This window comes from Phacochoerus africanus, chromosome 6 (assembly GCF_016906955.1).
Source record: "Phacochoerus africanus isolate WHEZ1 chromosome 6, ROS_Pafr_v1, whole genome shotgun sequence".
NCBI classification, from domain to species: Eukaryota; Metazoa; Chordata; class Mammalia; order Artiodactyla; family Suidae; genus Phacochoerus; species Phacochoerus africanus.
This window is the reverse complement of record NC_062549.1, coordinates 73306336-73319032: the sequence shown is the minus strand read 5'-3', so window position 1 is coordinate 73319032 and position 12697 is coordinate 73306336. Positions and strand designations below refer to the sequence as shown.

At 43.9% G+C, this 12697-nt stretch overlaps 1 protein-coding gene across 2 annotated transcripts in view; it reads right to left on the bottom strand.

Moving 5' to 3' along the window:
• Positions 1–11963, bottom strand: part of CA8 (carbonic anhydrase 8) — a 123606-nt gene extending 111643 nt beyond the window's left edge. Inside the window, exons 1-2 of one of the 2 annotated variants that reach the window (XM_047783872.1) lie at positions 11583–11963; positions 10288–10479 (exon numbers count right to left, since the gene is read on the bottom strand). In XM_047783872.1, coding sequence (XP_047639828.1) covers positions 10288–10479; positions 11583–11685 — 295 coding nt within the window. In that variant the 5' untranslated portion in view covers positions 11686–11963. The remainder of the gene's footprint in view (positions 1–10287; positions 10480–11582) is intronic. The other variant, XM_047783871.1, reaches the window with a different exon arrangement.
• Between the last annotated feature and the right edge of the window lie 734 nt (positions 11964–12697).

Below are 12697 nucleotides of genomic sequence, written 5' to 3'. Positions count from 1 at the left end.
AAGAGTACGTTTAGTTGATGAGTCCCTGTCTCTATGTCTCATTTCTGGATATAACCCAGACCTTTGTCCCAAATAAGGGCACTATGAAGGATTATGAAAAATACATCTTGTCTTGAAACAAGAAAAAACTTCCATTCATTAAACACTCCCTGATAGCATATGGAAAAACTTGAAATAAAATGTATTACAAAAGGCCAATTTTGACACAAATCAAAGTTCTTGGCACTTTTCCTATTTGAAAAAAAAAAAAAGGTTCATTCTAAATGGTGTCAGGAAAGAATTATTGGTTATTTTCAGTGAAGGAGCTGAGAAAAGTCATCCCCTACCCCAGACGTGGTCTTTCTGAAAGAAGTCAGTGTTCACACGCCGGTTGTCGGTGTAAAGGAAGCAACAGTGGCCAACCTGAGTATCACAGTGATGAATGGCTCTGCTGCCCCTCCTCCCTCTGAACTCAAGGAGGACAAGGGGACCTGGTACAGCCATATTTCCTTCCTTCTCTGGTTCTTCACCTAATAACGTGTCCCCAAAAGAATATAAAGCTGGGAGTTCCTGTGGTGGCTCGGTGGAAACGAATCTGACTAGTATCCATGAGGATGCAGGTTCAATCCCTGGCCTTGCTCAGTGGGTCAGGCATCTGGCGTGAGCTGTGGTGTAGGTCGCAGACATGGCTTGGATCTTGCGTTGCTATGGCTGTGGTGTAGGCCGGCAGGCACCTTTGATTGGACCCCTAGCCTGGGAACTTCCATGTGCCGAGGGTGTGGCCCTAAAAAGCAAAAAATAAATGAATAAATAAAGTTGCTTCCATCAAGGTTTCTATCCTGCAGCCAGATGGCATAAATCAGAAAGAAGAGCAAAGACAGGTCCCTGCAAAAACAGGGAACTAGGTTTACTATGCTATGATAAACCATCATGGAGAAGAATTTTTTCTTTTCCTTTTTTTTGGCATTTTTAAGGCCACACCCATGGCATATGGAGGTTCCCAGGCAAAGGGTCTATTCGGAGCTACAGCAGCCAGCCTACACCACAGCCACAGCAACACCAGATCTAAGCCACATCTGTTACCTACTCCACAGCTCACAGCAACACCGGATCCTTAACCCACTGAGCGAGGCCAGGGATCAAACCTGCATCCTCATGGATACTAGTCAGATTCTTAACCCGCTGAGCCACAATAGAAACTCCTAAACCTAGATTTTTAAACTGCACTCCCTCAGCTGAGTTTTACAATCTCATTCTGTTTGCCAGAACAATTCAAAAAAAAAAAAAGAAAGAAATATGTGGATAAAAAGGGGTCACTGGTCTCCAGAACCGCCATGCAAGCTCACTGCTTCTTCTTCAATAACCATCATACTGTGCCTTGAAGAAGGTCCAAAGTGTTTTTTTCTCAACCAGGGGGGCAACAGCTTCTAAATAACCTCAAAATGCTTTCCCTTCCCTTGGCCGTCCAATGGCAGTCTTAAGAAAAACTGGGAAGGAAGCATGGGGTCCACCCAGTGTGCCCCCGCAACCAAAAAGAGTCAGTGGGAAAGGCCTCACACTGCATCCCTGCCTGCACCATCAGGAGTGAGAAGACCCCTCACCCTGTGCATCTACAAGCCGACCTGAGGCTTCCAGGGTGGGAGCTAGGGTGTCTCTAACATGCTAATGTTAAAAGAAAGCAGAAAATTGCCTTGGACAAGGCTTAGCTCCACACAGCTGAGGAAAAAGAAAGGGGAGTATTGTGGAATGAAGCATATACGAGATGGGACAGAGCATTAAAAAAATCCTTCCCAGGAACCCTCCTACACTGTTGGTTGGGAATATAAGTTGGTACAACTACTTTGGAAAACAGTATGGAGGTTCCTCAGAAAACTAAATACAGAACTACCACATGATCCAGCAATCCCACTCCTGGGCATATATTTGGACCAAACTATAATTCATAAAGAACAGCAGAAAGTGACAGAACATTGTAAATCAACTGTAATTTTTTAAAAAATAAAATTGTTTCTGCTGCACCACAACAGGAACTCCTAGAGCTGATATTTTTAAATGCTCTGGAAATTCAAAGTGCACAGACATGTGTCTTATTGGGGAGACGTTCCAGGCCCACAGCGGTTCCCTTGAAAAATATTTCGACCAATATTTTTTGATCATCTACATTGTAGCAGGTACCATATTAAGTGCTTAAGATACACTGATGTTGACAAAACAGACTTATCACCAGCCCCCTGGATTTTATGTTCTCTTGGGATGAAAGTAAATTCATACATTCATGAAGATCAGATTGTTGCTGTGATCTCTGGTTCTTCCATGGTTATTATGTTCCAGAAAATTATAATGAAGCCAGATCCTCAGGGCCTTACATTCCACTGGGCTGAAGATGAACACAAAGAAGGGAAGCACTATGCACAGCCCTGGTCCCCAAGGAGAGGTGACAAAAGGGCAGCTTTCAGCCAGGAATTGACTTTGGTACCTTTCACTGTTGCTGCAGATGAATAATCCAAAGTTAAACCACACTGAAATTGCAAGGCTGTGCAAAGCCATAAAAAAATGACAAATTCCTGAATTCAGAATTTTATGAGGTGCCAGGTAGCAGCATTACCCACTCATCCCCCAAGAATGATTGTGTTTACAGACAACAAATAAACAGCAGCTCTGTTTTACCCATTTGGCAACATCCTCTCTAGACATTATTCTCCCTTTTGACCGTTTACTTTTTATGGGAAAACTGGTCACACCAAAAGGGGAACACTTTTTTCTACATTTATGAATAGCAACTCTTGCTGAGTGCTATTTTGTCACTATGTGGCAGGTTTATTTTTTGTGGTATCATTGTGTCCAATAAAATCATGACGAAACACACATGTATAACTGCATCACTTTGTAGTACAGCAGAAATATCACAACACTGTAAATCAACTATAGGTCAATAAAACTTTCAAAAATGAAAAAAAAACAGTGAAACAACATGAAACTCACTGATGATATGCCGCGTTTCCTTAGCATAACGAACTCGTTAGAAGGACACAGTGTACACTGATGCCATTGCTACCTCCGTTTTCTTTCTTGTTTTTTTGTCTTAACAAGCGTGGCCTTAATGCTCATAGGCATAAGAGAGCTCCTTTCAGAAGCTTCTGCAAAATTTGAGAATCCCATCAAGATATGACATAGATTTACTTACCTCAGTCCATCTAAGCTTCTGTGATCCTTTGCTGAAAAGAGATTTGCCAGATAGTTCAAAGGCTTATTCCCCCTCATCTCCTTTGTGTTCAACACACTCGTTGTGAGATAAAGTCCACGCCCAGCCCTGTGCTGACCACTGAGTATATAAAAGAAGGCTATGGGCTTGGCACTGGCAAGCCATTCTCAGTGCTCAAAGAACTTAATGTAATAGCCAAGCCCAAACCAAGGGGCTTCAGAAAGGCAAGGAAAGAGGTCCCCTTGTAGCTCAGCTGGTTAAGAACCCAACGAGTATCCATGAGAATGTGGGTTTATCCCTGGCTTCATTCAGTGGTTTAAGGATCTTGTGTTGCTTGAAGCTGCGGTGTAGGTCACAAATGTTGCTCAGCTCTGGCGTTGCTGTGGCTGTGTTGTAGGCTGACAGCTGCAGCTCTCATTTGACCCCTGGTCTGGGAACCTCCATGTGCCACAGGTGCAGCGAAAGAAAGAATGAAGGAAGGAAGGAAGGAAGCCAGGCAGACGGGCAAGGAAGACTTTCCAGAAAAGATGGGAGCTAAGCAGAGTCTTGAAGAGTAAGCCAAGAGAAGAAGCAAGAATGTCCACTCCTAGCAGAGAGAAGGGGCTGGGAAAGGCTCAGGGATGTGAAACAGCCTGATGGTGCCCCAGGAGAAAAGTCAGAGGCACCCAGTTGCCAATGGCAGGACCTCAAGATGTGAACATTAGGAGGGATGGCAGCTCATGCCGAGGGGCTGGAGTTTATCGTGGGGCAAATCATCATTTAGCTTTTAAGCGGGGGATTAATACTTTAGCATTTTAAAATGTTACTCCTGGAGTTCCCGTCGTGGCGCAGTGGTTAACGAATCCGACTAGGAACCACGAGGTTGCGGGTTCGTTCCCTGCCCTTGCTCAGTGGGTTAAGGATCCGGCGTTGCCATGAGCTGTGGCGTAGGTTGCAGATGCGGCTCGGATCCCGCGTTGCTGTGGCTCTGGCGTAGGCTGGTGGCTACAGCTCCGATTCGACCCCTAGCCTGGGAACCTCCATATGCCGCGGGAGTGGCCCAAAGAAATAGCAAAAAGACAAAAAAAAAAAATGTTACTCCTAGGTCTGCATGGATAGTGGGCCAGCAGAGGGCAAGCCCAATTGCTGAGAAAGCCCTGACACAGCCAGGCAAAGGCAGTGAGACCAGGAGCCACAATTCCAACATTAGGGACACCAATGCCAATGGTCCCTGATCCATCCCCCAAAGTTCATTCTCAATAGGTTTAAAGATTTTATAACCTAAAGTTTAACTTTTAAGGAATCTCAGATATATTCATACTGTATGAATTAGTTCTTAACATTTTAAGTCTTAAAAGCAACCATCAATATTTTTCAAACAGTCCTTAGCTTTTAACCTACAGCTTTCTTTTGCATTAAAGAACAAATATCATCAGGTTGGGAGGGTAGCAGTAACATCAACAGGAGGGAGAAGAGGCCAGGGAAACTGGGAGAAGCAGATGAAGGCAACTGTCCAGGTATTTTGAGTCTCCCAAAGTTAGTTAATAATAAATATAATCATATAGAAATTCAAGTTTGGGTCTCCCGGTTGCCCTCATTTTTAGTACTCGCCTGGCTCTCACAGACAAGTAAATCTGTAATTCCTGTAGTAAATGATCCATAAATATGTATTAATGAATGGAAGGTTATCACATAAAGAATAGTTGAAGGAACGAACTATGTCTGCAAGGAAAGATGGCAACTTCACAGTATGATGATGGTAGTCAATGTTTTAAAGAATGCCCTGTGAAGGTACAATTATATTTGTTCTGTGTAGGTCCAGAATCCCAAAATACAAACGATGAGGGTCATCACAGAACTTCTGGAAGTGGGGAATTATTCAAAAGCAGAATAGATTTCCTCCGGGAGGAATGAATTTCCCTTCCTGAGCTGTTGAAGTTGAGGCCGCCCAGCCACCTGCCAGAGGATCTGAGATGGGAGCCTGTCCCACTCAGGGGACCTATAGTTCAGCCCCTTTCCTAAATCCATTTACTGCCTTATTGCAAGTCAGAACACTGAACACAGTAGCACACAGTTTGCATGAGTGGACTCTTCTACAGTGACTGCATCACAGGAAGAAAAGAGGGTGGAGGAGAAAGCCCATCACTTAAGGCTAACAGGGAATGAAGAACTGGCAGAGAAACGGCAGTCAAAATTAAAAAGAAACATCAAGAGGTGGCATGTCATAGAGATCAGCAGGAGAGAGAGTGTCCAAAAATTCCACTGCCAACACAGCAGAGTTAAAGTATTTTAAGAATTTTAAAGTGGCTGTTTGATCATGAATTGAGAAGGTCATGACCTTGGTTTGGGAACTTCCAGCAGGGGGCCGAGGGGAGAAGGGCCTGTGTTCATGAAATGCCTCAAATTTAAAACCCACGAAGGGGTTATTATATGTAGGAACTGTATATGATTATGTTAAAAGCTTTAATTTAATAAGTGGAAGCATTTAAATTAGACAACTGTTGTAGCTCTTAGAAATTCAGTATTATTTTTTAATATAAACAAAGAAAAAAATTTTAATTGTGCTTATTCTATGATTTTTTTTTGTTTTTTTGTTTTTGGCTTTTTAGAGCCGCACCCACACCATAAGGAAGTTCCCAAGCTAGAAGTTGAATCGGAGGTACAGCTGCCGGCCTACACATGCGCACCCCACAGCAACGTGGGATCCAAGCCACGTCTGCAACCTACACCACAACTCATGGCAACGCTGGATCCTTAACCCACTGAGCAAGGCTAGAGATCAAACCCACATCCTCACGGATACTAGTCTGATTTGTTTCCACTACACCACAATGGGAACTCCCTATGGTTTTTTGTTTGTATGTTTTTTGTTCTTTAAAGAAAGAGCATCCAAGGAAACGTAAGTTCATTATTACGCTGTGAAAGAAGCAAGTGCAAGACGATAAAATGTATGATTCCCACTGTAGGACATTATGAAAAATGCAAAACTATGGAGACAGCATAAAGATTACTGATGGCCAAGGGTTGGGGAGAGGGAAGGATGAAGAGAAGGAGCAGAGAGCTCTTTTAGGGGTGTGAAACCATTGTGCGTGATATTACAATGGCAGACGCATGTCCTTAAACATTTGTTCAAGCCCATGGAATGTAAAACACCGAGTGTGAAGCCTAGTGTAAACTATGGACTTTAGGCGATGATGCGTGTCAATGTGGGTTCATCACCTGTAACAGATGTACCACTGGTTACACTCTCACCTGCGGTCAACAGGTGAGACCATCACACACACCGCTTCCCCCAGAGAAACCCATGAACCTACAAAGGCTCCTCGGGCAACACAGCCTGGTCCTACCTAATTACCCGGCTGAGACGTCCCCCAGACCGCAATCCCTGCCCATGCATAGATCCTCTAATCTGATTTTTAGACCCATTCCTAAATAGGAACAAAGAGCCAAAGATCACTGGACACTTTTTTTTGGGGGGGTCACACCTGGGACATATAGAAGTTCCCAGGCCAGGGATCGAACCCTTGCCTCTGCAGCGCTGCAGTCTCTTTCCTAACCCAGTGTGCCACAGCAAGAACTCCAGACGGCTGGATGTTAGAGAAGAACACAAAAGAGAGGAACCAAATCAAGGCGAAGGATCCCAGAATAAAAGAGGCACATCGGGAACAGAGAAAAAGCAATACAGGAAAGAATGGAGAAAGATCCCATGTTCATGAAAGAAATACGGGTGGCTGCATTTTTTTTTTTTAATTTTTAACTCATAGAATAAACACAATGTTTTAGAAATTAAAAAATATAAGAACAGAGATTAAAAGTTTAATAGAAAGAGATAAATTGAGGAAATCGACCAGAAAGTGGAAGAAAAAGACTTGAAAAAGAGGAATTATAGAAAAAGGGGGAAAAAAACGGAATAAAACAGAAAAGTTATCAATGCAACAATGTGAGAAAATTTCTAAGAAATAAAAGACAATTATCCCAATTGAAAGGGTCCACCACATACACAACACAGAGACACACAAGGCAGCCAAACATTTACTCTCACAAGCCCTTCTTTTCAGCAAGTTACTGGAAGATGAACGAGAGGAGGGACTACACCAAAAACTCCCTGAAATGAGGGGAAAACCTCAAAAGAGAATGTCATAGCATCCAGGAAACACAGAACCGGACACAAAGAAAGCTGAGGGACTTCCTAGACCTGAGGCCCAGGCAGGTGCAGGCAATGAGAGCCCAGCCCAGAGGGGTCTGCAGAGGGAAAGGAAGGACTTCTGAATGTCCTGGAGAAGTTCTGCCTGCCTACCTCAAAGAGCTTGGAAACGAAACCATGACAGATAAACAAAACACCAAACAAACAAAAATACACTAACTCCGGGGGAGGGGGGGACCTCACGTTATTCAATAAAGGAAACAGAATATAGTCTCAGTTGGAAGCATAGTTACAGAGTCATAATAATAAAAACTCTGAGCTAATTTAAATATCAATTGTAATTTAAGTATACAGGGACAATGCAAGGGGGGGGACCCCTGATGGGGAAGGGTATTAAGCAATCCTCGTCTTCCATTGTAGGGAGTTCATAGATACCCTAACTATCAAAGCAGGACAGTATAAAGGTGCTAATAAAACCTGTGAGAGTGACAGCAGGAGAAACAGCTCAGAGTTGAAAGTGGTCGTTACCAGGGCAAACAACTTGAGATGAGGAGGGGTGGGTATACCCAGGGGCAGAGAGAAATATGGTACTAATCTGCTCTTTAAATTACAGTTAAATTCTATTGTGATAAAGATAAAGTTTGAACTAAATGAATGCATAACAGGGTGTTCAGGGCTTGCAGAGCAATCCTTTGAAAAACTTACATAGGCTAGAAAATACATAAATAAACTGGTCCAGACATGGGTTGTTGTTTTTTTTGTTTGTTTGGTTTTGGTTCCTTTTTTTTTTTTTTTAAGTTTGGAGAAATATTGAAGAGGACGAAACAATGACAAAATAATTAGAGTGGTGGAAAGGAGTCAGATATCGCCAGGAGCAAGGTCTCCGAGGAGGCGGGAGTGAGGGGTCTGGAGCCTGTGCATCAAGTTAGGCCCAGACAGAAAGGCAGAAAGCTCTCTTCCTTGGCTGTCAGGCATGGAGCCTGTGGTTAGAGAGGCGAAACATTGCTTGATCATCTCTGTTCGGTGTGCCATAGGGGGACAAGGAAAATGGTGAATGTTTGAGAAGGTACCAGAAGAAAATGTTAAACTCAATGTGATTATGTAAATCTGACCTTCAACAAGGAAGGGACAACCACTGTCTTAATGGACAGCATTTGGACCTGATTATTCCTCTGAGCTCTGGTGATATTTTATAACACTCACCATGTCACACGGATCCTACAAAGGACTAGGTTCTCCCTAAAGTGAATCCTCAAGAACCATCTCAACCATTTGTATGCAAACCAACACTCAATCACCATGGGGATTGACGTGAAACCGTTAGTTGCACAGATATATAAACGTTTTACTTCCAGAAGCACAAAGGCATGTCAACAGATTAATGTACCTTACATTGTAACACCAATATTACCTTAAAATATTTTTTTATGTCAGGACAGTCAGCATGCAATAATTTTACCATATACTAATGTTCCATCATAGATAACCATCCCCCCAAGAAAAAATTCTGATTTTAAGCTCAAATGTACATCAAAAGCTGTCCCTTTGGCTTCATCCATATAACATCTAGAGTCTGTTTTGGTGAGGTGTCCATCCCTTGATTAAACTCAGAGCTGGAGGGAAGTGTACGTGAATCTATGAATGCTTCAGAAATTCTAAAGCAAAGCCAGGAATAGTCATCAAAAAATCCATAGTTGGAAATCAATACCTGCCCGACGTAATAATAAATCTAAAGATTTTATGGCTTGAAATATCAAATTTATTGATTCAGAATTGAGGTGAGTATAGTTGGTCTCTGTTTAAACGCTTCCTAGTATTTCAACGTTCCCTTAATTTTATATTCCTCCCAAGAAGGAAACGAAGTTATTATTTACTGTGGAAAGCAAGATATTAATGCTAAGTTAAAAATATTCTGCTCTCTTCTCCTCTACATTTAAGCCAAAAACCAGTATCCTTGGCAATTACCCAAAAGCTTTTCTTAAAAAAATTTCAGATCTATCTCAAAAGATTCAGAGGGGAGGAAGTGAACTAAAAAATAAATAGAAGTGAGAGCCTTGTTTGCCATTTAAACCTCTTGCTGAGTTTAGAGGACGCTGTTCACTGCTATTAGTTAAAAGTCTTGTCATATTAATAAAATAAATTAATTTGAAAAGTCTATCTTGAATGCCAGATCATGTTAATAAATCCTAATCTTTTGTTTTACAAAGCAGTAAAATAGAGAATTATAATTATCTAAATGATTTAAGCTAATCAATTTAGGACAAAATACAGATCTGTATACCTACATACACTTTTTCTCAAATTCCATAGAGTTGGGATTTGACCAACTAAGGTTATTCCAATTAACATCATATTACATGGAACAACGAAACTGACACCTTCCTAATTCCATCCTTTCATCCTTTCAAAAATTTCTCAAGAAAAATAAAATATTTTTAAATGAGTTCCCTGGTGACCTAGTAGGTTAAGGATCCTGCATTATCGGTGCTGTGGCTTGGGTTTCTGCTGTGGTGTGGGTTTGACCCTTGGCCTGGGAACTTCCGCATGCTGAGGGTGTGGCCCCCCAAAAATGTTTCAGGAAATAATTCCTTCAAAATGCACTGTATGGAGTGCCTGTCGTGGCTCATCGGAAACAAATCTGACTAATATCCATTAGGATGCAGGTTCAATCCCTGGCCTCACTCAGTGGGTTAAGGATCCAGCCTTGCTGTGAGCTGCAGTGTAGGTCGAAGACACGGCTCAGATCCCATGTTGCTATGGCTGTGACATAAGCCTACGGCTACAGCTCTGATTCAACCCCTAGTCTGGGAACCTCCATATGCTGAAGGTGCAGCCCTAAAAAGATAAAAAAAAAAATGCATTTTATAATATATAAAGATATCCTGATAACAGAGCTAGGTTAGTTCTACCTTTAAGGTCATACAAGCTAAAGAGCTTAGCAATGATTTCTAGTTTAAGGAGCAAGCAAAAACATCTAGGATACCTGATTTTGACTTCAGGATAACCTGAATGGTATGTCCATCGTTGGTGACCTCACAGTCTCGGCAGACTACATAATTTGGGGAGAGGCGGACATCCAGCAGGGAAGGGTCGTATCTAGCTTCTCTTGAGTTCAAGTTAATGGGAGACTGATACTCCCCATTAGCATCAGGAAACACCAACCCCCACTCAACACCTGAGGACAAAATGAAGCAAATTTAGAACCGATTTTTAAAAAATAAGTTACAGCAAAATTTAACATGGAAAAACTAATTTAAACAAGGTTTATGATCCTTCCCATTATTAAGGTTATAACTACTGTCTCTTTACAGATTAAATGCTGTAATAATAATGTGTGTGAATTTTTGCCTTCATATTTTAAACGATATGATGTTATCAAACACCACATGCAAAGTCCTGGACTAACTGTTCTATTCGTCCACATAGATGTGCTAATTTATGGCTCCAGGAAATTTAGATCATCTTTCAGTGGTTAGGGAAAAAAATTATACCACAAAAATTTCTTCTGTTCATTAGTTTAATTATGTGCAGTGTGGGAAATTCCTGTAACTCTCAGCATACTTGGTGAGAACCAAAAACCATAAATCTGATGCTAGGGAATAAACACTTCTTATCAGAAATGCAAACAGTATTTTGAAGTGGGCATATGCATAGATACACATACCCATATATCATGCGATAGTCCTAATACTCTTCCCTTATTTTTCTATTTAAAGTTATAAACTACGTTTGTCTCAGCATATGTAGCCAACATTAGCACCAGTAGTCAGCTCTATTAGAAGCCCTACATCTCCAGGGATACATTCAGGAAACTAAACATTTTATTAAAAGGCCAGCCCCCTTCTCGCCAGGCCCATTGATTCAGCTTGAAACTTAGTATTTGTTCATAGAGAGTTGAGCTGTGTTAGCATCCTCGAAAGAGCAGTGGCCAAAATACTTTCCACCGAAGCGTCGGCAAAGCAAAAAACTTAAGAGTTTCACTAACGCCGTACTCTCAAGATGTTGAGCACAAAGTAATGCTGCTTTTCTCGGCTACTCCCCGGACAGAAATGTCACCGCCGCAGCCTTCAGGCTCGCCCTCCGGACGGCGGCAGGTGCCAACCGCTGCCTGGCAGAAAGGCCAGGCTCCGCGGCGCGAACGCAGGCGGCGGGCACAGCGCCCGCTGCCCCGAAACGGGCCAGGGCCGTGGGAAAACCTCGAGGACCCACGTGGGAAGGGGGACGCGCCAGCGCCGCCAGGATCCCGCGGGACCAGCCTCCGGACGCGCGGCCGGTTACCTTCCTCGTAGCCCCACTCCACACCCTCCTCTTCCTCCTCCTCCTCATCCTCCTCCTTCTCCGGGAAGGCGACGGAATCTTCGATGAAGCTCAGGTCAGCCATGGGGAGGCCGTGGGTCCCCTCGGCGCTCTCGCCCTCGGTGCCCGCGCCTTTGCAGGGCGAGCGCTCCCGGAGCGCGAGTAGGGGCGCGTGGGGGGCGCGCGGGCGAGGGTATGCGCGCGGGAACGAGTGGGGGCGCGTTCGGTCAAGGGCGGCGTGGGTGGGAGCGCGCGGGCAAGCGCGGGCGGCGTGAGGCGGGAATCGGCGAGCCTCGGCGCTGGGAACACGGCCCGAGACCCTGCAGTTCGGAGAGAAGCCGCGGCGCCCGGAGCGGGAGCAGGCGAGTTATAAACCCGGCCGGGGCGTGGCTGGCACGGGAGGGACCGCCCCCTGCGCTCCGGCCCGGGGCCCTGCGGGCGGCAGGAAAAAGCCCGGGGCGCCAGGGCGAACCCCCCCACACCACACAGACATACCCACCCACCCACTGCCTTTAGCACACACACACACACATACACACACACGCACACCCCACTGCCTTTAACGCCAGGTCGCCTCCCCACCCTCTCACACTCGCCCGCCGTGCCTTCCTTCTAGAAGCCCCGGGTCTGCCCTCAGAACCCCTGTGCTCAGGGGCTAGGCCAGGGGTTTCCTCCCCTTATTTATTGTCGTCCTTACTCCAGAAACAACCGCAAAGAAAGGAGGGGGTCGGGGAGGAGAGAAATTATTTTGCCCCGGATAAAAGAGAGGTTTGGGACACCTCGTACATAACAAAATTTCCCTCTCCTCGTCTTCATTATTGAACATTTTACTTTTTCACTCAACCTTAGAGGACAGTAGAAAGGAATATGGAATATTTTCCAGGAAACTTATAGTTCCTAAAAACGTTTAAGAAAAAAAAATGTTTTAATCTGGAAAAGTAATTTAGGAAAATGTTTTCATTTTAAAAGAAAATGGAAGGCAAGAGTGAAAGGCAATAAAGAAAGGGTGTTTGGTTTTTAAATCGGGGGTGCTGCTGCGGGAGCAGCTTGCTGTGTACACAGCTCCCAGTCGCCTGGTGAAATCGAGTAAATAGTGA